This window comes from Micromys minutus (assembly GCF_963924665.1).
Source record: "Micromys minutus genome assembly, chromosome: 11".
Taxonomy (NCBI): Eukaryota; Metazoa; Chordata; class Mammalia; order Rodentia; family Muridae; genus Micromys; species Micromys minutus.
Genome location: NC_137980.1, coordinates 40,403,027 through 40,429,286, shown reverse-complemented (window position 1 = coordinate 40,429,286; position 26,260 = coordinate 40,403,027). Strand labels below are relative to the sequence as shown.

Here is a 26,260-nt window from a genome sequence, read left to right as displayed (position 1 = left end):
TGGCTAAACCCCTTTTGGTGCTGAGGCTTCACACCCATCCACTTGGCTGGGGAGCACCGGGACTCTGCACAGATGTTCAGAGAGGATCACCATCTAACTTCCATTCTAGTTGTACCAGTCTCATTAGTGGTCCTTGCAGATTTAAATCCACACAAATGGGAGGTGGCTAAAAGTCAGCTGGTGTTTCAGATTGGGTGTCTTTAGCATGTGGACATGGAGATAACCCTCCCTGGGACCAGAGCTGCTTCAGCACACGTCTATAATGTATCCTGGCAACTGATTAGAAAAGCTCCAAGCCACCCATAACAGCTCATGCTAGAATTGTACATTCTCCTTTATTGTTACTAAGTCAGGAAACAGGTCTTTTCTTGAAAGAGGTTCAGGAGTCCCAAAGGTAGCCACTTCTGACTTCTCTAAGGCAATGTAGCTGAGGTGGCTGACCTCCCCCAGCATGGAGAAGTCCACCCTAAATGTTCTGCCACTTGTCTCCTTACTGCATTTAGCCTGTTCTCAGAAATCTCTTGTCCAGTCAATGTACTAGCTCCATCAGTGCCAAGTGCCCCAAATGTGTGCTCGCCAGTCTTTCTCTTCAGGGCAAAATAATCAAAGGACTTCAGAGGCAGAGCAGCTGCCTGTTTGGTACAAGTGTTGCCACAAGGAGGGAATAAACAGTACACGGGGAAGAAAAACCACCAGGGGCCAACGTAGTCACGCCCTTCACCATGACAGCTACACATAGACCCAGGCTCCTTATCAAAAGGGGAATTGAAAACCTCAAGGATGTTTACTTTTGCAGCAAAAAGGAAAACATACAAATGAACAATTTGTAGCAGGTGCCTAGAGAGAAAACATGCTTCAGGCAAATGATAGATTGTGATTTCCCACAGTATTCTTTGTGAGGGTGGCTTCCATCTCTGCTCAGGGTGCTGTGGCATCAAACAGCAAAAGATGTAATAGACATACAGGACAGATGTGTGTAATAAAAGCAAATATTTACATTAAGCACAATACAGCAATTTATTTAGATGCTTAAAATGAATACAAAGGGAAATAAAGACCACAAAATCATACAGACTACAACAGTGTGTCATATATTAGATGGTATAAATGGAATACACCCAGTGGTGCTCAACTAAAGAGGAAACTAAATATCCCAAATGCAGCACTCAACTGTGCCTGCTGCTGACACAACACTCTTACAGATCTAAAAGGTGTCAAAATTAGTAGCTGTAAAATCAATTCTTGCATGTTATTTTAGCTTAAAAGGTCTCAGAAAGAGATCTGAAATACCATTTTTGACAATTGTCATGTCAAGGATACTCAGAACAAGGAAAAAAAATCTATAATACAGGAGAGTCCAGATATATATCTTATGTTGCTGGCCTCTGTTGCAAGATTGTACAAGGTTATGTGCAAAAACTAAGTCTGTCCGAAGGTCCATACTATCGCAGGGTCAAGCTTCTGCTAGGTAAACTAGATATAGCATTTATCACACAGCAAGGGCAACACTAAACCAATCTATGACGGGCACACAGTAACAGTGTCATAAGCATCACTTGAGGTCTAAAAGACTGTACAAATATACATTTCAACTATTCAGATTGAATACATGAAAAAAACAGTCCATGTTCCCAAGTCTCCTAGACACATTTGACTGGTAGTGTGTATGCCCGCCCTGCACTACTATGTGAATCAGGGTAAGGCTTTCCCAGGACATCCAACCAAACATCTTACTGAGGGGAAGAAACACTGGGAAGGCAGGTATATAATGAACTACTATTCCCTGTGTGCATTCATAAGCCACCAGCTTATTGGTTTTTCACACTTCATCACCAGTCTACCAGAGAAGAGTCTGAAGTAAGATTAACCAATCCTATGTCATAGACTTGGAAATAACCACTGGGACTGACTGTAGTGGTCACATATCCCACAGCCTGCTGACTGACCAGTCCTTGCAAGGTAGTGTCAGCTAGAAGACAGCTTTGCAGTCAGACTGGAAGAGGTCCAGGATGAAACACAGCAATAAGCTATGGCACACCAGGGCCTCAGGCTTGCTGGCTGCTCAGTTTCACTCCCGCTAAGCTGCCGTGCATGGGATCAGCAACTCCATCGGTCATGCTATCAAACTGTTCCCCGTCTTCACTGTCAATTGTGCTATTCTGCCACTCAATCTGTGGGTTTGGTAAGCGCTCTGCATTCTCAGATGCATTTTCCCACTGTGACTGGTCCTTGGACCAAAACCCTTCAACTTTTCCATAGGAATTATTCTTCCATTTCAACTGCTCTGTGTCATCTTGCACTGTAGCCTTTTTTTTGGCAGCTGGCTTACTGCTCCTTGCATCTTCACTCTGGGAAGACTCATCAGACCAAGTTCCTGGTTTCATTTCACATGTATTATCCTCAAAGTCTGAGATTTGTCGGGAACCGGGTCCACTTTCAGATGGTGAAGCACCATCTTTCCACTCAACTACATCATCTTGGTCTACCTCACTATCAGAGACATCGTGCATTAGTTTGGCTGGCTCCTCAGTCAAATGGATAGTTTCATACTTTGAGCCATCCTCCTCCTCTTTTTGGTCTAGCTTCTCAGATTCCAAAGCACCTTCAGGAATTACCTTCGGTACAGGCTCCTCTGGATTATCACTGGGAATTTTAGGCTCAACTTCAAAGACAGGGTTAAAAGGGCTGCCACTTCCATTGGATTCTTCTTCCAAATGTTCAAAACTATCTGAGAAGCTATCATCTTCTTTCCCAAGGTTAAGCTTTTTGTCAACAGTCTTGCTAACATTGACTCTTGAGTCTTTCTCATCATGATTCTCAAACAGCCACTCAGCATCAAAATCCATCTCATGTTTGACTTTATTTAATTCTTTCATGTTAAAACCTAGCAGCACACCAGGCTTGTACTTCTCACAGTCGCGGACACACTTCTTCCTTTTGTTGCTGAAATGGGAAGCAATGTCACTCTTCCACAGCCATAGACTGGCAGCTAACTTCTCAATTTCTCTTCTGGTGGGATAGGGCTGTTTGTTGAAGTACTTTGTGAGAAAGCTTTTCCTAGCTTCATAAGAATCATCTTCATGACCTTTGGGGTCTAAAGCTAAAACAACAGGCTCTTCTGGCTTCTCTTCAAAACAGCTAGGGGAATCATTATCATCCTCCAGCTTTCGTTTTTTTAGCAGTGGAAACTCCATCTGCTCGTATGTGCGCTTCACAGGTGCCAGGCCTGGAGACTGATTGAGCCGAGAAGGTGCATTTGTCTTGTCCTGGCCATTCTGGGTCTTTCCAACACCCCTGCAGTGAACTAGATGCAGTGTGATGGTTGAGGCTGTCATGTTGCTGGTATACACCCCAAGGCAATGGATACATTTGTAAGTTAGCTTTTTCTCAACTGGATGAACTGTCTGAATAACTTGGTGTCTTTCTCGTAAATGATGTGCAAGTGCATCAGATATAGGTCCTTTTAGGATTGAAAAGCAAAGAGGGCAAAGGGTCTTCCCAACATCTTTTTTATAGGGCACTGCAGCTTGAGGTGAACTTTTAACAGGGACATCTGCTTTTTCCTGAACTTTTGGTTGTGGCTTTGGAGGAACTGGGGCATTATTTTGGGCATGGTAGGCAACTGATTCAGCTGGGGCATCCCTCAGATTGTATGTGGTCACCAGGAGATGAATGTTGGTGTGACTGCCCTGTTGCAATGTTAAATCAAAGCTCAAAGTAGAATCCGTTTTAGGCCCCATCTCTTCATCAATATGAACCATTCGCATGTGTGCTGCCATCTTCTCTACATCATTGAAGGTGGAACGGCAATATGGACAAGACAGACCATGAATTAACATATGGTTGAGCAGGGTATCTGTGGGCAAATAGCGATTACAGTAGAGGCATTTGCTAGTAAAATTGTGTATTTTCATAATATAGTTAGCTACTGCTGGGACTTTCTCAGCTTTATGTTCCTTTTCGAAGTGAACACTGTAGACATTCTCAGGAAAAAGCTCATTACAGATTGTACATATTTTCCACTTCTGAGTGGCACAATGGTTGCTTGGAGGAGGGCCTGTGGCTGCTGGTGGAGGTTTAGAACTGGACTGACCTAATACTCTAGATGCCTGTGACTGAGACACAGAGGGAGACTTCACCTGTCCTGGGGGTAGAGAGGAGGTGTTGGCAGTCTGCAGGGAGTACCTGGCTGCTGCCGGGGGCCTCTGCTCAGCACCTAGCCCGTAGGACCTCCCATTTCCACTTGGAAGTAACTGTTTCACAGACTGAGACTGTTGAGGGATGGAAACTGGAGCATTGCCACCTAGCCCCAGCCTCACTGATTGGCCAACACCATAGCTCTGGCCCACAGACTTGACTCCATAGTTGTTTTGCTGCAAGTGAACATTAGACATCATGTTAACTCCCGTTGAATTTAAGGTGGGCTTTGGTATTGACAATCGGTTCACCATCTGCTGTGATGGCAAAGACCGGACATTTCCAGAAGCAAGAGAACTGATTCTTGGTGGGAGTCCCATGCCCTTTTTTTCTTGAGGCTTGGGGGCAATCAGCATCAAGGGTTTGGCTCGGGGAACTACAACATTTGTGTGTCCGATCATGGCAGTGACCTGATAGCCTATCCGTTCATGGTCCTCAATGACATGCTGCACCAAAGCTTCATAGGACTTGGGCATGAAAAGGCATCGCTTGCAGTGGATGTTACACTCTTCTCGGGCATTTGTGCCCAGAGAGACTGCACCATTGAGTGATTTTTCTCCTGCCTTTGCTATGTAGGGGGCTGCCACGTGTTGGAAATGTTCCCTGTAGATGTGCTTCCTGACGATCTCATAGAGAGGGTCTCGGTAAGTGCACTTCTTGCAGTAATACACGGCTTGCTCTACATTGTCAGCCTGCTTAGGTTTAAGGCCATCGTTTTTGTTTTTATCTTTGAAAGTGCTGAGGCTGCTACTTGGTGCGCTGGAGTTTGGAGCATGAAATATTTTAATGTGTGTTTCCAAAGTCTTTTTATCTGCATTGAAGGTACAGTAAGGGCAGTTAAGGAGAATCCTATTTTCGAAGTCTTCACTATGGACATTCCGGAAATGACTTTTGTAGGCAGAGAAGAATTTTGAAGAAAACGGACAAGCACTGCAGCAAAAAGGTTTTGTCCGATAGTCCTAAAAAAAGAAACGAAACAAAACAGAACAGAAACCAGAGTGAGAAGGCCACTCAAGGTAAGTGGTTACAGGTTCTAGGCACCCCTCCTCCCAGGTATTCCAAGAAACTCTGCAAGGCAATGATTTTTGGAGGTTTCTCTTGCAGAAAAACAACAACAACAACAAAAACAGATGCATTTTTGAATCAAGTATTTTTATTTGTGTCCCTATAAATTAAAACTCAATGCTAAGTTCTTGCTAAATCTTTGAAAATTGTTAGTTGTACTTCCTGGCTAGTTTTGGAGAGAAGTCAAAGGCAAAACAAAACAAAAAACCCAAACCCTCCTCCATTTTCTTGCTAAAGCCACAAATCAACTATAGAAAACCCTCTTTTGTAGATCTGCTCGGCTTCAGACACAGAACTCACAGGTGATACTTCTGCAGGTATTGTTCTTGTTCCCACCACACACTATCTTCATAGAAAGAGGAAAGAGAAAGCAAAATCTCAAAGTTTCTTCTCTGTTCTAAAGCAGTGCATTATTTATCTAGACTTTGCTGTAGATCAACAGGTTCCAGACTGGGAACACTGGCCCCTTTCTATCTCTTCTCCAGCAGAACAGTTTCAAAAAAGTCAATGAGGGCTGAAGAAACGGCTCTGTGGGTAAGCACTGGTTGTGTTCAAAGATTCCCAGCAATTGTAAGGCAGCATGGTGCAGTTCCAGGGAATCTGGTGCTTTCTTCTGACCTCAAAGGGCACTAAGCATGCTAACAGCACACAAATGCCCATTCACACATTATAAAAAAATTTTTCCTGTTCAAACCGCCAATTAAAAACCAGGCATGGTGGTGCACATCTTTTCTCTGTGTCACCAGGACTACACAGAGAAACTATCTCAAAAAACCAACCAACCAGCCAACCAACCAATGGCCACTGAAGTAGTAGCTGTTTAAGCCACCTGTGTAGCTAACTATGACTGCCTTATGGTCAGAGGGCAAAGTATTTAGAAGCCACTGTGCTACAGAGCACAATGACATTAGAGATCGGCTTTTAGAACTGACCTAAAAACAGGTAAATACATACATGATAAACAATCATCTTTTCTCTAGTTTTTCATGAACTATTTGGAACCAAAAGTAGTTAGTCTCTCTGTGTTCCCTTCAAGCTACTCAGATAGTGTAGTGGTGTGTGCCTTTAATCTCAGTGCAGGGAGGCAAAGACAAGTGGATCTCTCAGCTTCAGTACAGACAAGGTTACAGAGACCCTATTTTCAAAACCAAACCCTCTCTAGGAAAGTCTTCTGATGTCAGAATGCTGCTCAGCACCTCTTCCTAGGGCAAAGTACAGAACTAGAATGGGAGTTGACAATTACTTCTCCCTATGGAAAGAGGCAGCCTTTACAGTGTCATCACATTTTAACTAGGGATACTCAATGGCATTGATGACCATCCTTCTGCATGCAGGAGTGCAAGACACGGTCTGTCATGGCCCTTCTAGGGGTCATCTACCACACCCTCCCATAAACACCACACACCATCAATGGGAATAAAAGAGTGTAATACAAGGGTGACTGTGGTCATGTGATGGAGCACACCTTTTAATCCCAGCACTTGGGAGGCAGAGGCAGGCAGATCTGTGAGTTCAAGGCCAGCCTGGTCTACTAGGACAGCTAGGGCTGTTAAAAGAGATACCCTGTCTCAAACAACAACAACAACAACAACAAGTGTGGCTTTTCTCTAGAAAACAAGAGTAGCAACAGAGTTAAGACAGCAGACGGGTGGCCACACACAGTGTTGGAGAGCACTCCTTAGAAATGAAAGCAGGAAGGCACCATGGAGGGAGACTTATATACCATAGCCAACTCTGCTATTTTAGTTTTATAGAAGCAAGATTTCATTTATCTAGGTTGGCCTTAAGCTTATTATAAAGGATGCTCCTGACCTTTTGATCCTGCCTCCACTCCCAAGTTTTGGAATTCCAGAGGTGTGTACCCATGTTTGGTCCGTGGTATTGAAGATCAAATCCAGAGCTCTGTATAAGATAAGGAATGCTACAACTAAGCTGTAGTCTTATTTCCAATTTCAGAAACTTTAAGGAACAAAATTTCTGTTTGTTCTGTTAACTTAGAAGTTCTAGCCCAGGAGTAACCTGGTTTTTCTACCACTCAGACAAATGAGACATGTAGTTATACATTTTCCACATCAGGCCATCACCCAGACAGAGTTGTCACTGTGAAAGGTTTGCAGGTGTGCTGGGCATTCCTGTATGACTTACCTGATTTTTTGTAAGAGAAGGGTCCCACAGTCCTACATCCTCCCATGTAGTGTTTTTCAAATAAAAGTCATTAGGTTCAAACTGTTTAAAATCCTAGAAAACAGGGAGAAAATTTTACAAAAAACATAGTGGTATCAACCCCAGAAGACCTGGCACACAAATTCTCTTTAACCGGTATGGAAGAGTCCAAGAGAATCAACCCACGGAGACTAATGCATTGGTGCTGAGGCTCTCAGGAAATATAAAAGGCACATGGCCAGCTTTCCAAAGAAAGTGCTGCAAGTGCAGATGGGAACTCTCCAGATTCCAGAGCAACTCCATTAACCATGTAACTTGCCAGTCACAACATTAGGCAGAGGAGGGATGTATGCTAGTAGCCTTGTAGGACTAAGAGTCTAGTTTGGGTACATAAACCAACAAACAAACAAACACACAAACAAACAAACAGAAGGAGGGTAAATCTGGAATAAAACTCAGACTTTTAAACCCAGAAAGAAAGTAAACAACATGCCGTCCAGTTTCTACTCTGTGATGAGGGGTTGCAATGTTCCCCTTCAGACTGAGAAGAAAGTAGGGTGAATGGTTTACAGCTTTAGGTGGAAAGCTAATGTGGGAAAACTTCAGAGTATGTGATGGGTCTAGGGGGAGGAACAAACCCAGCACAGGATAGAAAAGACACTTGACTGTGTATTTATTTGGTAAGGATCACCCCTCTCTCCTACACCACCAAGTACAGATCCATTTGAATCTGAGGGGCAGAAGAGTTACCTTCACCCTGTGAACAACCACCAGAAGCCCACTTCTGAGAAACTTTGGTTTTTCAGGGCACATCCCTGACTACTCTTGAGTGGGACTGAAAAGAGCTTGCTCCATGAATAAAACATACATCAATTCCACCCCTGACTTGTGTCCCCAGCATTCGTTTTGTGCTGAGCACTGTGCTAAGTAGGTAATGGGATAAATGGCTAACCAAGGCCAACTGTGGCCTGGTCAGGGAAGTAGCTGTAAGCACTTCAATGGGAGGCCGTGTCTAACTAACGGAAAGACTGGGAACGAGATCTGGAAAAGGAGGAGACGCCTCTATCTAGCTTATGGGGCTTCAAAGGCTCAGAATAAAAAGGATGGAAAACAGTCTGGAGAGGCCAAACTGTTACACAAGGGCAAGATAAGTCTTTGATAGTTCAGAAGGCTGACAAATGCTCAAACTCTAAGGAAAGAGATGACACACACTCAGACAACCGTGCCTCAACAGTCAGGTCAACAGAAACACCCAGGCTTATCAGAAGGAAAACAGGCTCTGTAGTCCCAATTTCTCTTTCTCAGACTGGAGACAAGAATTCCCAGAGCCCCCTAAAGGTTATTTCAAGGACAAAGCTCATATACAATTTTAAAGCACCCCGTGCACTGTCTGACTTGTGCATATTCTGTGTTGTAACTGGTTTTGCCTTAGATTACAAAGATGAACAGTTTTTTTTTTTTTTTTGGGAAAATGAAGTAAGCTATCCTCAGTGAGAAGGTTTTGGTGAAGCTGAACCAAACTACCACAACTAACAGTGAACCATCTTTGCCCATGGACACAGTAATGGATCAGAAGCTGAGTCACATTAGAATTTAAAAATGGCATGCTACTTACTTCTATATGTTCTTTACAGTATTCCAACCCAATGTCACTAAGTATTTTTTTCACAGTTTTCCGGGCTTTTCTTAAACTGCCAAGATTGTTGACAGGAAGTTGGAACATAGTTTCTATTGGAAAAAAAAATTTAAGTCAAAGTCAAAATATGCACAACTTGTAAAAGTTACTAATTCTAGTGATGACAGGATCCCAAACCCTGGCTCCCTCAGTTGAGAACTCCCTGCCTAGTACGGAACACTTAGAGCAGCAGGCAAAAAGGTGAGTGCTTGTTGGCCTTCCTTCCCTACTTTACAGACCACAAGTCTATGTACACAAGTCTCAGCTGGCTGTAAAAATCTGTTCAGAGATGAATTTGAAGCTGGAAAATGAGAGCAGCAATATCAATCAGCTGTCTTAAAACCAAATCAAGCGCGCATGTTTCCTCTTGATGTTAGACCTGAGAAGCTGGAACTATTCCACACTTCACAGCACCAATCAGCTTTCAGTACTTAGGGGACAAGTTTGCATCTAAAATGTCCTGACCAAGGCAACACCACTCACAGAAGCAACAAGTCATTCAGTGACTGTTTCTGTCTCCTCCTCAAACCAAAGTGCCAAATGGTAGTGGGACTGGCTCCTTGGGTAGCAACACACCAGGGCAAAGGCCTCACATAAGCCACAGAATAAACAAACACACAGATGGGAAAATCAGAACATATAGTGATTGCTGTAGTCTTTCTGGGATCTTAAAAAAAAAAAAAAAAAAAAAGCCCATGAGCACGCACACACATGTGCCTAAGGAAACCAAAGGGCTGCTTGACTGTCCCAAATGCATAAAAGGTAAAAATGTAGATCCATTTTCCTTAAAAAAAAAAAAAAAAAAAAAAAAAAAAAAAAAAAAAAAAAATCAAGGCACTTAAGTTTATTTAAGAAAACTCAATTAGTAAAAATTTGAGGTGAGATTTTTAAGGCTTTGAATGTAACCTTACTTTTTAAAAATAATAATCTAAATCCAACATAACTTCACAGAATAAAGTAGCTCTAAGACCAAAGCCATAATCCACCCCCACCCCCCAATGCACCAGCAAGTGTGATCTGACAAACCCTACACTTTAACTGTAAACCATCACCTTTACTGATGGCAAGCCTCAATCTGGGGATGTTCCCATAAGTCACAAGTCCCAGAATACTCCATTACGAAGTACCAACGTTTATTTAGCTGGGTCTCCTAACATTAAAACATTCACTGAAAACTCAGCACTTCCCAGCCTTATTATTCTCTAGATAAATTCCTATGAGCTTAAGACCAGGGCTGAGAGTGGTCTCTACCCAGAAGGAGCAACCATTACTATTTCTCCTTCACACTCCCTAGGCCTTACACCAAACCAAGCGAGGTTTCAATAAAACATCAGTTCCTGTCTAAATTCCTACACATGACATGAAAAAGGACTCAGAGGTCTCCATGCTTTTCCTCAGGCTGGGCTAGGCAGTAACACATTTAGAATCCCAGCACTCAGTAGGATCATGAGCTAATGGCACCTATCCCTAAATGACAGAAGCCCTGCACAGTGACACCTTGACTCAAAAATGTAAGTTCAAGTTAGTAACTAGCTCCAGGATTTATCATTGTCACCCATCCAGTTTTTGCTTAAATTTTAAAGAACCATTCTCACCTCCCCAAAAGCCTCAAAACCCTTCAGAACAAGAAATCTCAAACAGACCATAATTGTTTCTTAAGCTGGCAGTTTCTAATGGGCTCTTGCCGAGGAGAACCTCCTTTCAGCACATAGCACGAAAAAGGCCAATTGTCCAACTTAATGCAACTGTCCTCTTGTTCATCAATCATTTCCAAGACACCTCAACTATGTAGGTCATAGTGCTGGGAACACATGGAAGGTCTTTAGGCAACAGGTTTTACACAACAAAGCTTTGTTGTCCAGCTTCTGTTGGAAACCACTCCTGCCACAAATGATGTGCTGTCAGTGAGGACTCAGGTGAGCAACAGGTTTTATCTCTGTAGATACTGATCAGTATACAAAAAACTGTTCATGTGCTCAGAACATGGCTGTCAGGTATGCTGGAAAGCAGAGGGAAAGATGCCTAAAGCAGCATTCTCCTCACTGTACCCACATCCATTTCTAGACACAAGCACATGCGCTCAAGCGTCGTTGCAACAAGTCTTTGCACAAACAATGGGCAGCGGACACACAAAAGAAGTGAGTCAAAAGAAAAAAAATGGGATTGATTAGAAAGAACTTTGTCAGAAACAATAATTCTACAAAACCCTGGCCCTGACAATCAAAATTAAAACACTGTATGGGAAAAAGTCAACTGTTAAATTCTAAAATAATTTTGGGGGTAGGCCAATTAGCTCAGTTGGTTAGAAACGTGGTGTTAATAAATAATTTTGAGAATGTTCAATCCAAGTGTTTTATTCACAGCTATGAAATAACTTGAAAGGTTACATTGTAAGCTGGGCTGATCTCCAGCTCAGAGACCCACCTCTCTTACCTTTGCTTCTGCCTCCCGAGTGCTAGACTAAAGGCATGTGTCATCAATTCTGACCCATAATCACCTTTTGATACTGTCTTAAAAATTCATTTGGAATGAATGAGTCAACCCTTTCTCAATCTCACACCTAAAGAGAAGAGCAAGCGCATCAGTTTAACCCAGGCCAGACTCTTACTTTAATGTTTTATTAGAAAGCAAGAGTCCAATGGCTGCAATGAAAATCAGATTCATCATCTAGGCCTAAGGCTACAGAAGAATTAAAACCATGTATACAGTATAGTGTGCCTGATCCTCTATGTCCTTGAGAGACCAAAAGCAATTACTTCAGGTACCAAGAGGGTAAACGGAACACAGCCCAGCTGTAGGCCAAACCTGTACAGGGGGGTAAGGGCCGCAATCCACTATTAGTACCTGGCAATACTGAGCAGAACTCAACCCCGAGACTGAGCAGGTTCTTAGGAGGATGGAGGAGGGCACAGCCATGACAGTGACAGTTTAGCAGCTCAAGGAAAGGTCTGCAGGACCTGATGTACCAGCGAGGCTCTTCTGTGTCAGTGTCCCTGCAGAGCTACCAAGTCAGGGCGACACCACTGATTCCTACTTTAGAACTACAAAAGATCAAACAATAAAACAGTGAGTAGAGCTGTCTTGTGTCCAGGGAGCCATGGATTTGAGTCCCTGAATCTCAAACAAAGAGAACTCAAATACTTCCACTAAGTAAAAAAAGACAGAAAGGAAGGAAATCTTCACAGCCAGCTGCAAACTTATTGTCTGAGCACAGCAAGAAAAATTCTCAAATCAACTTGTCCAGGTTACGCTAACTGTAAAGGCAAAGCCATCTTTCTTCATGTGCACCCTCAGTTGACCTTTCTAGACCATTCATGAGTGTCCAGGCTAACTGAACACATTGACAGTATGACAGTAAGCACAGCAGACGGCCAAGCATAGGCATCTATCTTTTTATGCCATCTCCCAAAACTATTTGGGAACCAAAATCTGAACATGCTAATGTACAACTCTGGAAACATGTAACCCTCTGGGTTTACAAGACTAATCTGGCATTGCAGGAAGAGCCAACAAGGACAGTTACTTATTCATATTACAGAAGCGAACTGGTCTAAATCAGTGGATTTTTAAACAGTTAGTATCTTCTTGAGACAGGGTCACATATACCCAAAGCTGAACTTGAACTTGCTTTCATGTCCTAAGTACAAGGACCACCTCCCTTCTCCTTTCTATCCATGTGTCTTCATGCCAAAGTGGTTGGTGATCCTCCTGTATCTGTATTTGTACCTTGGGCTTGTTTTTGTTTATCTTTATTTTTTTGCAAATAAGCCTTAAGGCCTTGCTAGAACCTTGCATCCAGCAAGCCCCCCCCCCCCCCCCAAGAGGCTTCTTTCAGTTTGGACATCATCACCTACACACTGCTGGAAAAGGGAGTAGTTAACCCTTTCTTTTTGTCAGTGTGGGAAAAAGTCCTTCAAGAGTCTCAACAGAAGGGCTGCTCTAACATCTCTCTCTTCTCTGTCTCAAATACCACAGCAGCTAATTCTGGCTACCCAGGGACAAAATGTTCTGGATTAGATAAAACTGCAACGAGACAGAAGAATATAAAAAAGATGGCTCAGACAGGTTAAGAACATTGACTGCTTTTCAAGAGGTTTATCAGCACCCACACGGCAGTTCACAGCTGTCTCTAACTCCAGTTCCAGGGGATCTGAAGCTCTCTTTGGGTTTCTGAAGGCAATAGGCACAATATGGTGCAGACAAGACATCCACATACATAAATTAAAAAGAAAACTTAAGAAAGTCAATTTTCTGACCTCCACACACATACCAAGGCACCTCCCAGAAAATAATGTATTTAAGCAAGTGATGGCACAAATGTATTGTTTTTCAGAACTGCTGCTAGGCACCAAATTTTCAAATGAAAGACATTCCCTTTTCCCCCAAGTTTTCTCTCTCTCCTAGCTGAGATCAATTATTTTTACCATCTGCTCAGTGATCTTCAAGTCATCCCTCAGCAGATAGGTTACAGTTTGTCAACTTCCCTGGTTGGCCCTGTGTGAACTCTGGATGTGAGAAATGCAGGAGACAGCTATACTTAATTCTGGACACAATTTTTAAGTTAATACCAAAATGTCCATTTGTTTTGTGAAAGGCACTTCATTCATCAAGAAGAGAGACAGTACCACTACTCTTGAGATGGTGTGCCAAATGCTACTGCCACAGCTTAACCAGTCCCAAACTGAAGAGCTTTGTCCAGCCTGTAGGTGCACACACAGTAATTAAAATCTGCACAAACCTAAAGCCAGCCAGATGATCCTACAAGGCCCAGAAGAGAAACAAAGATACAGCTGAGGACAAGGCATGCTCTCCTATCAGCTAGGATGCTAATAGCCATTAACTAACCACACTGAAGGGTCTTTTCCTTTTTGTTTAAAAAGACAAGAAAGACAGAAAGAAAGAGTTAACTAAGCGTGTGTATTCAAGGCATTGATATAGGTCAGAGACCTCTAAGTGTTAGCTCTCTGGCAGTCACGGTAATGAACACCTTTAATCCCAGCCCTTGGGAGGGACAGGTAGACAGATCTGAGTTCTAGGCCAGTTTGGTTTAGAAAGCAAGTTCCAGAACAGCCAGTGCTACACATAGAAACCCCGCCTCAAAAAACCAAAAAGAAACAAACAAAAGCTACACCACACCCAGCACATGACAGCTTTTAAAAAATGAAATGTCTTCCATCACCTTCCCATTGTTAACATTTCTGGAGATGGTAAGTTCTTGTGTAGCCAAATAAGGCCAACCTCAAACTCACTGTGTAAAAGGTGTGAGCCTCCTGCCTCTACTTCTCAAGCCTTGGGCTCACAGGTATGTCCCACTGCACTGTGTTTTTCTGAAAGCTACTTGGGGAAGGCAGAGGGTTTGATAAATTTGTGTTTGTGGATTGTTAGTGGAATGTTAGGCTGTCCTCATTTTTCCAAGTAAAGTACTATGCCTGCCCTAGCAGAGACGAACTTTGGAAACATGGTAGATGAATCAAGCCAGTCATAAAAGGCCATGGCTATCTGACCTTGTCTCTATGAAATATGTAGATGTGAAGAACAGGGCAGCTGGAGGTGAGGGGTGGGGGGAGAGAACAGGAGGAGACTGCTGATGGACACCAGGCTTCTTCCTGGGGGATGAAGGTGTTCTGTCTACTGCTCTCCCCCACCCTATGAATGTATTTATTTATTCACTTTACACCCTGATTGCAGCCTCCTCTCCACTGCCTAGTGTTATAGGCGCCAACTCCAACTGTACACTAAAACTGGTAAAGCTGTTACCAAAATAACAAAAACCCAAATTATAAAGTAAAACTTATCACTCAATCAAAGGCACAACAACACAATATAGCATCCTTTAGATTTTTATGTGCATGAATTTGATTCTCCCTTTCTGTGGCATTAGAGACTAGACACAGGGTATCACATAGGCTAAGGCTAAGTAAGCATCATGCCAGACCTACACAGCTGTACTTCATATGTATTCACAACCTGGCTAGCCTCTTCCTACTAGAGACCCACACCTTCTTCAGCCTTCTGAGTGGTGGGATTAGAAGCACGCACCAATTTGTTTAAGACAGGGGTTTCTCTTGTAGCCCAGGCTGTCTTGGAACTCTGTAGAGCAGAGATAATTCTAAAACTCAGTTGGTGTTTAAAACCAGGGAAATTTATTATTAATGGGTTTTATCACTTAAGACTACTGTACAAAACAATAACTACTACACACCTGTAGAATTTTCTAGAGTAGAATAAATCTCTAGACCAAGTTGCTCATGCAATCTAGAATGATGATTTTAGCATAGTTCCAGAACACTCTAGACACTGTTAGTGAGTTACTTTGTGTAATATAGCAAATGGAATCTGTCTCCATGGTCCCAAAACTTTTGACTACTAAAACAAAACAAGGGGGCTGGAGAGATGGTTCAGTGGTTAAGAGCACTGACTGCCCTTCCAGAGATCCTGAGTTCAAATCCCAGCAACCACATGGTGGCTCATCTGTAATGAGATCTGATGCCTCTTCTGGTGTGCCTGAAGACAGCTACAGTGTACTCATATATAATAAATAAATCTTTAAAATCTCAAACAAGAAAACAAACCAAAGCAGCAACACTCAAACCAAAACAACCCACAAGCTTACTAGACAGCTTTCTTGGCAAATTGGCTCCACTTAAAGAAGCCCAAAACAGTGCAGTGAATCATCAACAACAAAGGTCTTAGTGCACTCTGCCTCAGATGACAAATTCAATTGAAACTTATTTGGCAAAATGGAGCATGTGGTATCACAGAAGCCTTCAGAAAAATCCCATGTGTTGACTTTAAATTTTGCCTTTCATTTCCTTCTAGTAGTTTTAAGAGTTTAACTTCAATAGAAGAGAGATCTTAGGAAAAGGGAAACGGGAATATTTTCAAAGGGAATGGAACCCAACAAGTACTGCACAGTGCTTTAGCTTGCCAAGAAACTACCTGCCAAGGGCAGCCTGTTCCCTGCATCATCAACTGACAAAATGACAAAGACACTGATGCAGCAGCTTTCCTTCTGAAAGCTCGCCATGGGTGAGCTCAAAAACTCAGAAAAGTGACTTTAAACTGATAAGCTGATGAGACTTGTATCTAGGCCTCACCAGCACAACATACTATCAGATTTTTTTTTTTTGGATCCCAACCGATGGAGTCCAAGACTTTAAGATAGTGGTTCTCAACCTTCCTAATGCTGAGACCACTTAATACAGTTCTCATGTCATGATGACCCCCAACCATAAGTATTTTGTTGCTACTTCATAACTGTAATTTTGCTGTTAGAAATCTTATGTCTGATGTGAAACCCACTGGCTGAGAAGTGCAGCCTTAAGGTATGTGTGTAAGACATTATCTTCTTATTCAAGACAAACACCATCTATTCAAACCAGTGGCTGCCACAAAGTAGAAGCTCAAAAAACCAGACTGAATGAACAGTACCCTATCCACATAAGGCTAATACCAGGTTATGTCACAAAACATCTTCTGAAGTTGCTGCTGTCTGAGGTCATGATGCCAGAAGCAGGGAAGCCAAGTTCTAGCAAGTCCTGCACTAGATCTGAACTGTCACTTTGCAAAGGCAAAACTTGCTGGAAAACTGGGTTGATGGTAATCTAGGAACGGTCTGTGCTATGACTAGTTACAGGTATAGAAAGAGAAGTTGTGCACACAGACACACTAATATGTGTGTGTGTCTAAACCTAGACAAGCCAGGCAAGGACTAAGGTTTATTTCTGAGATCTGAGAAGTGGCATTTGAGTTTTAGTCTGGTTAGTATTGTTTATTAAGAAAAATCTGAAGACATTTTAATACCAGGAATTAACCAATGTGAGAACTCAAGGTATTGCTAAGACACAACTCTTCTCTGAAAGGCCTGTGAAGTCACTCGTGCCTTAGACATGAGGTGAGACAGTGAAGGCACAGCAAAGGAAGGGAACAGAAACATTTCAGGAATACAACTTATAGCCAAAACCAAAACCAAACCAACAAAAGACCCCTTTTCTTGATATAGTTTCACTATCCCTGGCCCACCTGGAACTTAACTTTGTAGACCAGACTGGCTTCAAACTCTCAGAGAGTCACCCAATTCTGCTGAGATTGAAAGCTTATTTGTCTTGAATCAAACCTTTTGTCTTTCAGTAAGAAAGTTGTGCTCACAGACCAAAACATACCTGGTTTGATATATAGACTTCAATGTCAAACTTCTTGAGAGGTAGGGTTGTCAGTAAAGCTGCTATTTGCTAAAAAAGACGGTAAAATGCAGTGAGTGATTGAGAATCTACCCAGAAGCTAAACAGATGTGTTGAATTCCTTGCTCTGCCATATACTAGCTTTGTGACCCTAAAATGTTACTTAGCCTCTAAAAGTCTATCTCCTTATATGAAATGAGGGGGTGGAGAGATGGCTCCATCAGTAAATAAGATTGGTTCCCAGCACTTATGGAATCCGATGTGCTGTTCTATACACCACAGGCACCCACATACATACAGCATAAACCCATACAGACATACAAACACATTGGAAATAACTCTAAATCCTTGCCCTGGTGTGGTAGCACACACTTTCATCCTAGTAGTTGAGAGAAAGAGGCAAGTGTATCTCCGTGAGTTCAAGGCCAGCAGAACTATATGTATATAGTGAGACCATGCATCCCACTGCTCAAGTGCTCAGGACTCAAGCCAGGCAACGAATCAATGTCAAAGCAGTTCTCATTATTTCCTCGAGCCAGACCAGATATTCTAAAGTCTAATGACCTTGTAAGCTTAGGCTATCTTATTCCGAGAACCAGCTGTGGTTGCCATAGTAACATCTTTCTGTACACAGCATACTGTGCATCTGTACTGCAATGGTTTTGGCAATAATTTGGGTATACATAACGAAGTCATTCAAATTAGCACAATTCTAGTTTTTACATACAGCAGTACTTCAAATATTTATTTAATGGAACTTTTACACACATAGCACACCTAAGCAAGTAATTTTTAAGACTCATATTGCTACTCCCTATTTCCAAGAAACAAAGAGAAAGCTGCAATGCAATACCAGGTCTGACTTGTTAGCCCCATCAATTTAAGAGCTCTTATTTTATCTGAAAAGATGATTTCTTGGTGATGTACTCTTTAAAAAGAAAACAGGGATAAAGATGCATGACAGAGATTTATCTAGACTCTGAGTGCACACTTGCAAAGGCACTTTCCCATTGACCCAATTGTAAACAGGACTGAACAAGGCAGGGACACAGAGACTGAGCCTGTGAAGAACTCTATAGGCTTAGAGGCCCTTCTTGTCAGTAGTATGGAGGACAACCTGGTTTAAGAGGAACCCCAAAAAAAGCAACTCGAATACTCAGTGGGCCTAAGCACAGAAGACATGCTCACTGATAATCATGAGAGGAGAGCATCTTCGTATCTCAAAGCTTTGTAACTAAGTTATTTTAATATGCCAATCTTTCAAAACCACTCAGGAATAACTTTCCACAGCAATGAGAAATTATTCTCTACACCACTTTAAAATAACAGAATCATTTATTTAAACAATGTTATCAAGCTGTTTTTCTACACCCTCACCCAGGGTCAAGGTTTAACAAAAGGCATGTTTTCCAAACAGGTTAACCTTCAACTTCCCATGCAGCCAAGGAAGACTATATTACCTTCCAATCCTCCTGCCCCTGCCCCTACTTTCTGGGTGCTGAGAATACAGGAAACGCATGCACCACCACACAGGGGTTCTCAGCACTAGGGACTCACTTACTGGCTCAACTAGAGGTATCTTATTTGCCTTTTGCGCCTGCTGTTACTCATGATTTGGGCATTTCTATAATCAGAACAACCCCAGCTCACCTTTTACAGGACTAAGAATTTTACTAACTCAGAATTCACAACTGCAATTTAAAATGTAAAGCTGCCACACGCTAAGCTCCTCACCACATACTATTTCTAAAGGGACCAATCACAAAGCTTCATAGAGTTCAGAAAGAAAGGACAAAAGCTCCAATTGCTAAACAAAGTCACTACTCAGCAAAGTGAGAACAGGAACCAGACAACCCAGAGCACTGGAGCAGCAATGGGGCCTGAGCAAGTTTTCTATTCTGACCCTAGTGGAGCTACAGATGCACTAATGCAAACTGCACAACTCATATCCATTACTTGCTGGGGCATGACCAGAACCCATCCATGCAGGACCACTGGTGTACCAAGACAATAGTAAAGCACTCACAGAAGCACCCAAAGTGTCCGAAGCACTGGCTGAAAAGATGGTTTAGTAGTAAGAGCACTACTGTTTTCCAGAGGACCCACGTTGAGTTCCTACCACCCTCAGCTCACAAGCACCCGAACTCCAGTTCTAGGAGTAGCTCCAACATTCTCTTTTCAATCTCCACAGGTATTAGGCACACACATGGTGTGTTACAGAGAAACTACTTAGACACATTTAAAAAAATGTCCAATAAAGTGTCCCAAGCATAGGCCTGGACATCTAACAGAGACTGTGGCTCACGATGTTACTGCTGTAAACAGTAGTACCTTGATTTCCTTATTTAAAACACACACACACACACACCCACACACACACACACACACCATTGAATGGTTTCTTGCTAGAAAGCCAAACTGTTGAGGCATTAGTTGTGGTCCCCCAGACAGGGCTTCTCTGTATAGCCCTGGCTGTCCTGGAACTCGCTTTCAACTCAAGAAATTACCTTGTCCGGCTGGAGAGATAGCTCAGTGGTTAAGAGCACTGACTGCTCTTTCAAACGTCCTGAGTTCAAATCCCAGCAACTACATGGTGGCCCACAACCATCTGTAATGGGATCCGATGCCCTCCTATGGTGTATCTGATGACAGCTACAGTGTACTGACATAAAATAAATAAATCTTAAAAAAAAAAATTACCTTGTCTTTCCTCCTAAGTGTTGGAATTAGAGGTATTCTCCATGTGGCTGAGACATGAATTTACTCTTCCTTTGGACTTTTAAATCATCTCTTCCTTTGTGTTCATGTGGGGTATGAGGCCAGAAGAGGATGTTGCTGGATCCTCTGTAGATGTAGTTAAGGTGGTTTTGAGACACCTGACATGGGTGCTAGAAATTCTGGTTCCCTACAGGATATACCTCTAACCACTGACAATCTCTCCAGCCCAAATCTTACTCAGTACTCTGAAATTGAGTAATGGGTCCTGGTAACTAATGGTTTAACCCTACCAAAGGCTCCCAGCTAAGTCACATTAGAAATGATGCCTAAGTCACCGCCAGAGTCAATTACAAATCTAGATTCTACCCAAAAGATTAAGTATGAAGATGTATAGAGATTCAGCCCCCTCTTCAAAAGCTATCTCCAAAGTTCTTGTTCTCCCCTCCAGTTCTCATAGCTCCCAAACACATTTCTGGAACATTGTTGATCCTCTTTCCAGGTTTCAGGATTGTTCTAGTAACTGTCTTGGAAGGGGAAGGATAAGCAACGCTATGGATGGATGGGAATGCCTCTCAAAAGGCAAAAAGGGCTGAGATCATACAAACTGAGATGAAGGAACCTGAGTGGCACACTTTGCAGGTTTCATTGACAAGGACAAGAACGTGCATCACGTTCTGAGACCTGTCCCACTCAAACATCTTGTGTGACTAAAGTTGACTTAGCTACTTTTAGGAAGCAGGCTAATAATATATGAAAGTCTTCCCTTCCAACGGGACAGAATATAATTTCTCTAAACTGGAAGAAAGACAGGTGGGTCATGAAAGGGACAGATATGAAAAGCACTAAGTTCTTAAGAAAATGGCTGCATCTAGAGAATATCATCCTGAGTGAGATAACCCAGTCACAAAAGAACAGACATAATATGCAGTCACTGATAGTGGGATGCTAACCCCAGAGGCTTGCACTCCCCCAGAAACAACTCACAGACTGTATGAAGTCCAAGAAATAAAGAAAACAAAACAAAAAAAATATTTACAAAACAAGAAAACTTTAACTATTTCCATGTTACATTTTGTTTTACATGTACTTTAGCTCATTGTAACTATTAAGTTTTCAAGGCATAAAATCAAACCTTGAAAAAAATAAAGTACTGACTAAAAATATATTCATATAGTTTTATGTAAAAATTATGTTAAAATCTGAAAAAAAAGTACTGACAAAAAATGTATAATTTTAAGCAAAAAAAATGTTTAAAATCTGTACATTTATCTTTGTTTTGTAAAATAAAGTTGTTTAAAAAAAAAAAAAAAAGAAAAGCACTAAGACACTAGAGACAAAGGAGGAAAAACCTGTTGTTCTATCTGAACAAGAGGATAAGCAAACAAATGCCCAAGGCCACAAAGGCTGGACTAGGCACAGATGGCTCACATGGCATTTTCACTATCAAGATAGGAAACAGCCAGTTTGCCAACAAACCAAAGAGTTTGCCAAAGCACTTAATTGGTTAGTGTTAGTTTACATCAGCTTCACAAACCACATTTCCATACCGACAATATGAAGAGCATACAAACTTCAGTAAAGGATGCAACATCAACCAGCTGCAGGGACAGCAACATTCAAATTTATGTATTGGCAACAAAATGTCAAGTTCTCCAAGTCTCACTAAAATTACCCACTTAGGGAGCAACTTTCTTTCTACATGTCTTCTGAACAAGCCAATGAAAATTAAGCTCCTAATGAGAAGTACTTTACCTTCCAAAATTACAAGAAGCATTATGACACTCAAAGTTCCTTGACAGATTGGACAAATAGCTTATTGTAAGACAGTCTATGTTTATATCCATAAAATAGTATAGACACCATGGAGAAAACATCTAACTTCTATCTAATACACACACACAAATTTTCTTCAGTATTATGTTAAAAGTTACCATAAACTATATTTCTAATACTTAAATATCTTATTTTTATCTAATGTGACAATCATTCTCAACTTTTTTCTTTCCTGCCAAATAAGAGGCTGGAGAAATGGTTAACTGTTTAAGAGCACTGACTGCTCTTCTAGAGGTTCAATTCCCAACAACAATATGGTGGCCCACAACCATCTGTAATGTGATCCGAAGCCTTCTTCTGGTGTGTCTGAAGACACCTACAGTGCACTCACATACATAAAAAGAATATTTATATACATCCAATTAATGAGCTCAAAACCCCATGGCTTCAACTAAAACAAGGGAACAAACAAAAAGACACTACTTAAATTTTCAAGTTTTTCATCTTTTATTTATTGGCATCAGATTCCATTATAAATGGTTGTAGGCCACCATGTGGTTGCTGGGAATTGAACTCAGGACCTCTGGAAGAAGAGTAGTAGTCAATGAGCCATTTTAACCACTGAGCAATCTCTCCAGCCCAAGTGTTTTTTAGTTTTTAATCTACCACATATTGATTTCTATTTTTCCCTTATAATAAACCAGCTATTTCATAAGTTGCAACTTTTCACAACTGAATTTGTAGAATAAACATTAGCATTAAGATAAAAAGCCAGTATAATTTTGAACATTTTTGTTTTTTTCCAGACAGGGTTTCTTTGTAGTCTTGGCTGTCCTAGAACTCAGATCTATCTGCCTCTGCCTCCTGAGTGTTGGGATTAAAGGTGTGCTCTACCACTGCCGAGCTTAATGTTTCTGCTTTCTGAAGACTGAATTCTTTTTAATAGATTATATATTTAAAAAAAATTGCTACAACAAATAATCTCATACGGTATATTGTATAGATGTTTATACTTTCAACAAATCAAGATAAGAAAATTAATTAAACAGAACACTCACTTCTCTTCAGATTAACTAAGGCTGTTCCAAGAGTTCTAGTTCATATACTATAATACATTTCAGCTTTCATGGGTCAGAGAAGGATCAGCGGCTCTTGAAGAGGACCAAGTTCGGTTCCCAGCACCCTCACCATCACAAGCACCAGTAACTCCAGTTTTAGGAAAGCGATTGCTCTCTTTTGGTCTTCATGGGCACTGAAGGCACACAAAGCATTTCTATATATGTAGAGAAAATACTCATTCACATGTGATAAGAAACAATTTCCATTTTCAACCCTCCCTTTTTGTGCCCAACCCAGCTAACAGCTGAAGCTGCAAGTACATACATTCTCACAGCCCACAAGGGTCCCTGAAGAAAAACTGACCACCATTGTAAGGAAACCAGCTAACTCTCATTTCATTTGTAAGAATGAATAAAGGCATATTTACAAACTTTATTTCAAACACATATTCTAACAGGAGACTGTTCTTCTATCATTCACTTTATGTGTCTAACAAATACTAACACCACAGTGTTTCATGATACAAACAATCTTACTTGTATTTAATATTGGACTGTGTAAATACTAAACATAAACAAACCATGAGTGCAATGCAGTCTCTTGGAGCAACACTGGTAACAAGGTGCCTCTTTTTCACTCAGCAAAATGCTACCTGACAGCAACTTAAAACCAAACCAAAAACCAAACTAAAGAAAATCTTCTTTCAGTATGAGTTAATTACATGTATTTATTTGACAGCCCATAATTTATCTTGGCATGCTGATGTAAGATGTCTATAACAGTAGGATAAAGCATTCACAGATACCAGCATCCACTGTCCATTTTCCCAAACAAGAACAAGTGCATGGCAAGGTGCTTTCAGATCCAATCCAGAGACTCCTACCAGGCTAGTCACATCTCTACCAATGAACTACTTTCCCCAGACCCTTCAAACTAAGTAATTAAGGCTTTCAGAAGCTTAGCAAGTCTTGAAATAAGACTTCGTAAAACTTTATGCCCAATAGTGCAGAATGCAAATGATTGCAACAACATCACTGACTTTAAGTTTCTCTTAAGAGACACATATCTTAAATGTTCAGGACCCACTACAGCAACCAGCTCTAACCAGTTCCTTGAGGAATGTGGCAAGGCTGAAATTTTAGAAGTTTAAGTTTTGGCGGTGATCAGGAGAAAGTCTCTAGCTTTCCTGATGTTGCAGTCCCCACCCTCCAAAATGAATACCCACCGGTGTGAATTGACAATGTAGTCCAAAGAGCAAGGCAGGGAACGAAGTCCAGATCCTCAAAATGGCAGTACAGGGAATAACCACTAGGCCACCTATCAGTTCAGTACAAAAAGTGCAACCCTGTGCATCGCGGTGTAAAAGCTGGGGCCTAGGTTTCGTACTGTGCATCTCACACCTATGGAAATAACAACAGGAGTAAAATCTACAGAAATCCACACACCCTAAAAAGGTGGGTGAGCACTGAAGACTGATGTCAACACTTGCAAAGGCGTTGGCTACTGACTGTGTGTGTATTGCTGGAAGGCTGGTGAAGGTGGAAGGCAACACAATTCTGCAATTAACTCTATTAAGTTTGACAATGAAGAACTCAATAGGGACCTGATGTTTACCAACAAAGCCTTGCAAATCCTGACACCCATCTCTCATGGCTATCAAAATCATCACCCCACAAAAACCTCTCAAGAATGACTTTTCACTATCAAAAGAGTTGGGGAGATTTGGATTGGCCAGTGATTCCCCCAAGCCCATGACTTTCAGGTTTTAACCTGACCTAGGAAAGAGATGTCAACTCATCAAACCTTAAGGTGAAGGAATTCTTGATAAAGGGAACCTATGACTCAAGGATGTGCACCAAGGTGACTGATCAGCAATCAAAGTTTGAGGGTGAACAGGTTTGAAAAAGTAAAAAGACAACTTTGCAAAAGGAGAAGTGGCTTTCTTAAATAAAATCTCTCTCCAGACTCACTTAATCCTTCGCCATGTTGCTGTCAGCTCACTCAGTGCAAGTCTTGCTGGGCCCATTTTCCCATGGTCTGTAGAAGGCGCTGTTAAGCACATCCTGTTCTAGTTCTGGGGCCCTTCCCCCCCTCTGCAGCCTTACCCAGTGCAGAGAATGCGCCCCCTACTGACTCCAACACTCAATGCCTTTAACCGACTTGGCTGCAGTGCCTTTTGGGTGGGGGCTGGTATTTTCTTCATGGCCATAAACCAGAAGCAACAATGCAGATTTATAAAGTAACCGCACAAAGCTATCCAAGAGACACCCCACACACCCATTCCATTGTGAAGGTTCAAGACACAGGCACAAGAAGCATCAGGGATGGGAGCTGGGCGTTTGGGGCTGGACAGCATTAAAATGGCTAACACAGGAAACAGTTTGGTTCTTTTTCCCTCCTAAGCCTTTGTCTATGAAATGGGGTTATGACAAGAACTGTCCAGAGGACCTGGTGACTACAAGAACACTGAGAAGACACTTGGGGTGTGTGGCAGGGAGTGAGAGTAAAATGAATATTAGACTTCAGAGCTCGATCTTGGAGAGAAGAGAAGCAATCGCGCCTTTTCTAGCAGACAGGCATCCAGGTTGGGGGGGGGGGTAGGGTATTAGGGGAGGGGAGGAGGAGGACAGGCAGCCCAGAGAAAAGAAGAGGTGAATAAGTGGGTGCTCAAAGAACTACTCCCCATTCATTGCATTCGGAAAAAAAAAAATCTTTCCGAGGCTTTCTGGATTTCCATTTTCTGACTGCAAAGTTGATCAGAAAGCTCTAAAGAGGGAGCGCTGACCAGGTAGCCCAGATTAAGAGCAGAGCTGGTGAAGGGCTGTGGTGGTTAGGATGGGAGGGAAACTGGCATGTTGTTGGGGAGGCAAAGACTTCCATCCTGTGCCATGCACGCTCCCCGCCCCCCAGGCCTCCCCCTTCCCTCCCAAGCCTAGGGTGGGAAGACCAGGCAGAAGGCTGGTTCCGGGGACTGGGGGAGTGCAGGGGGGGGGGAGGGCCGAGAGGGGATTAGTTCTGGGGATAAGAGAACGAGCGGGGTTCGGCTGGGGGCGGGGTGGGTGCAAGAAGATGCCACTAGCCGCAAAAGCCCAGGTGGCCGACGGCCTCTCGGGGCGGAGATGGGAGTCGGGCTGCAGCCGGTTCAGAGCAGTGTGTGCACAATGACCGCGCCCCGGACTCGCGGCGGGCAGGGCCGCGGGCTTACCTTGGCTCGGCCTCGAGGCGTGCGCGGGGCCGGCGTGCTCCAGGGCCCGGCGGCGGGTGGACGGCGGCACGGCGATGGCGGCGAGGACGCGCCCGGGGCCTCGTCGCGCTCGGGCTCCGGCTCGAGCCGCGGCCGCGGCTGCTGCCGGGGGGCGCGGCGGGCGCAACAGAGCGGCGGGCGGCGGCACGGGCAGTGCAGACAAAGGAGGGGCGGAGGGCGGGGGGC

At 42.6% G+C, this 26,260-nt stretch overlaps 1 protein-coding gene across 5 annotated transcripts; it reads right to left on the bottom strand.

Annotated features, from left to right (window-relative positions):
• Window positions 1-26,260, bottom strand: ADNP (activity dependent neuroprotector homeobox). 5 transcript variants are annotated; one of them, XM_080924927.1, is made up of 5 exons: window positions 26,036-26,175; window positions 17,263-17,331; window positions 9,041-9,153; window positions 7,408-7,500; window positions 1-5,156 (listed from the first exon to the last, which is right to left on the bottom strand). In XM_080924927.1, exons 3-5 carry the CDS (start codon window positions 9,146-9,148, stop codon window positions 2,046-2,048), a joined length of 3,312 nt encoding a protein of 1,103 aa, XP_080781053.1. In that variant the 5' UTR covers window positions 9,149-9,153; window positions 17,263-17,331; window positions 26,036-26,175; the 3' UTR covers window positions 1-2,045. The 5 variants fall into 5 exon arrangements, with proteins under 5 accessions (XP_080781053.1, XP_080781054.1, XP_080781057.1 ...); XM_080924928.1 differs by lacking the exon at window positions 26,036-26,175 and adding an exon at window positions 24,056-24,075; XM_080924931.1 differs by lacking the exon at window positions 17,263-17,331 and having other exon boundaries at window positions 26,036-26,260.

Excerpts from the sequence above, each read along its gene's own strand:
- ADNP (XM_080924931.1), bottom strand. The coding sequence starts at position 9,148 with ATGTTCCAACTTCCTGTCAACAATCTTGGCAGTTTAAGAAAAGCCCGG. Across the intron at positions 7,501-9,040 it reads ACTGTAAAGAACATATAGAA|GATTTTAAACAGTTTGAACC; the intron begins GTAAGTAGCATG and ends CCTGTTTTCTAG. Across the intron at positions 5,157-7,407 it reads CTTCTCTTACAAAAAATCAG|GACTATCGGACAAAACCTTT; the intron begins GTAAGTCATACA and ends TTCTTTTTTTAG.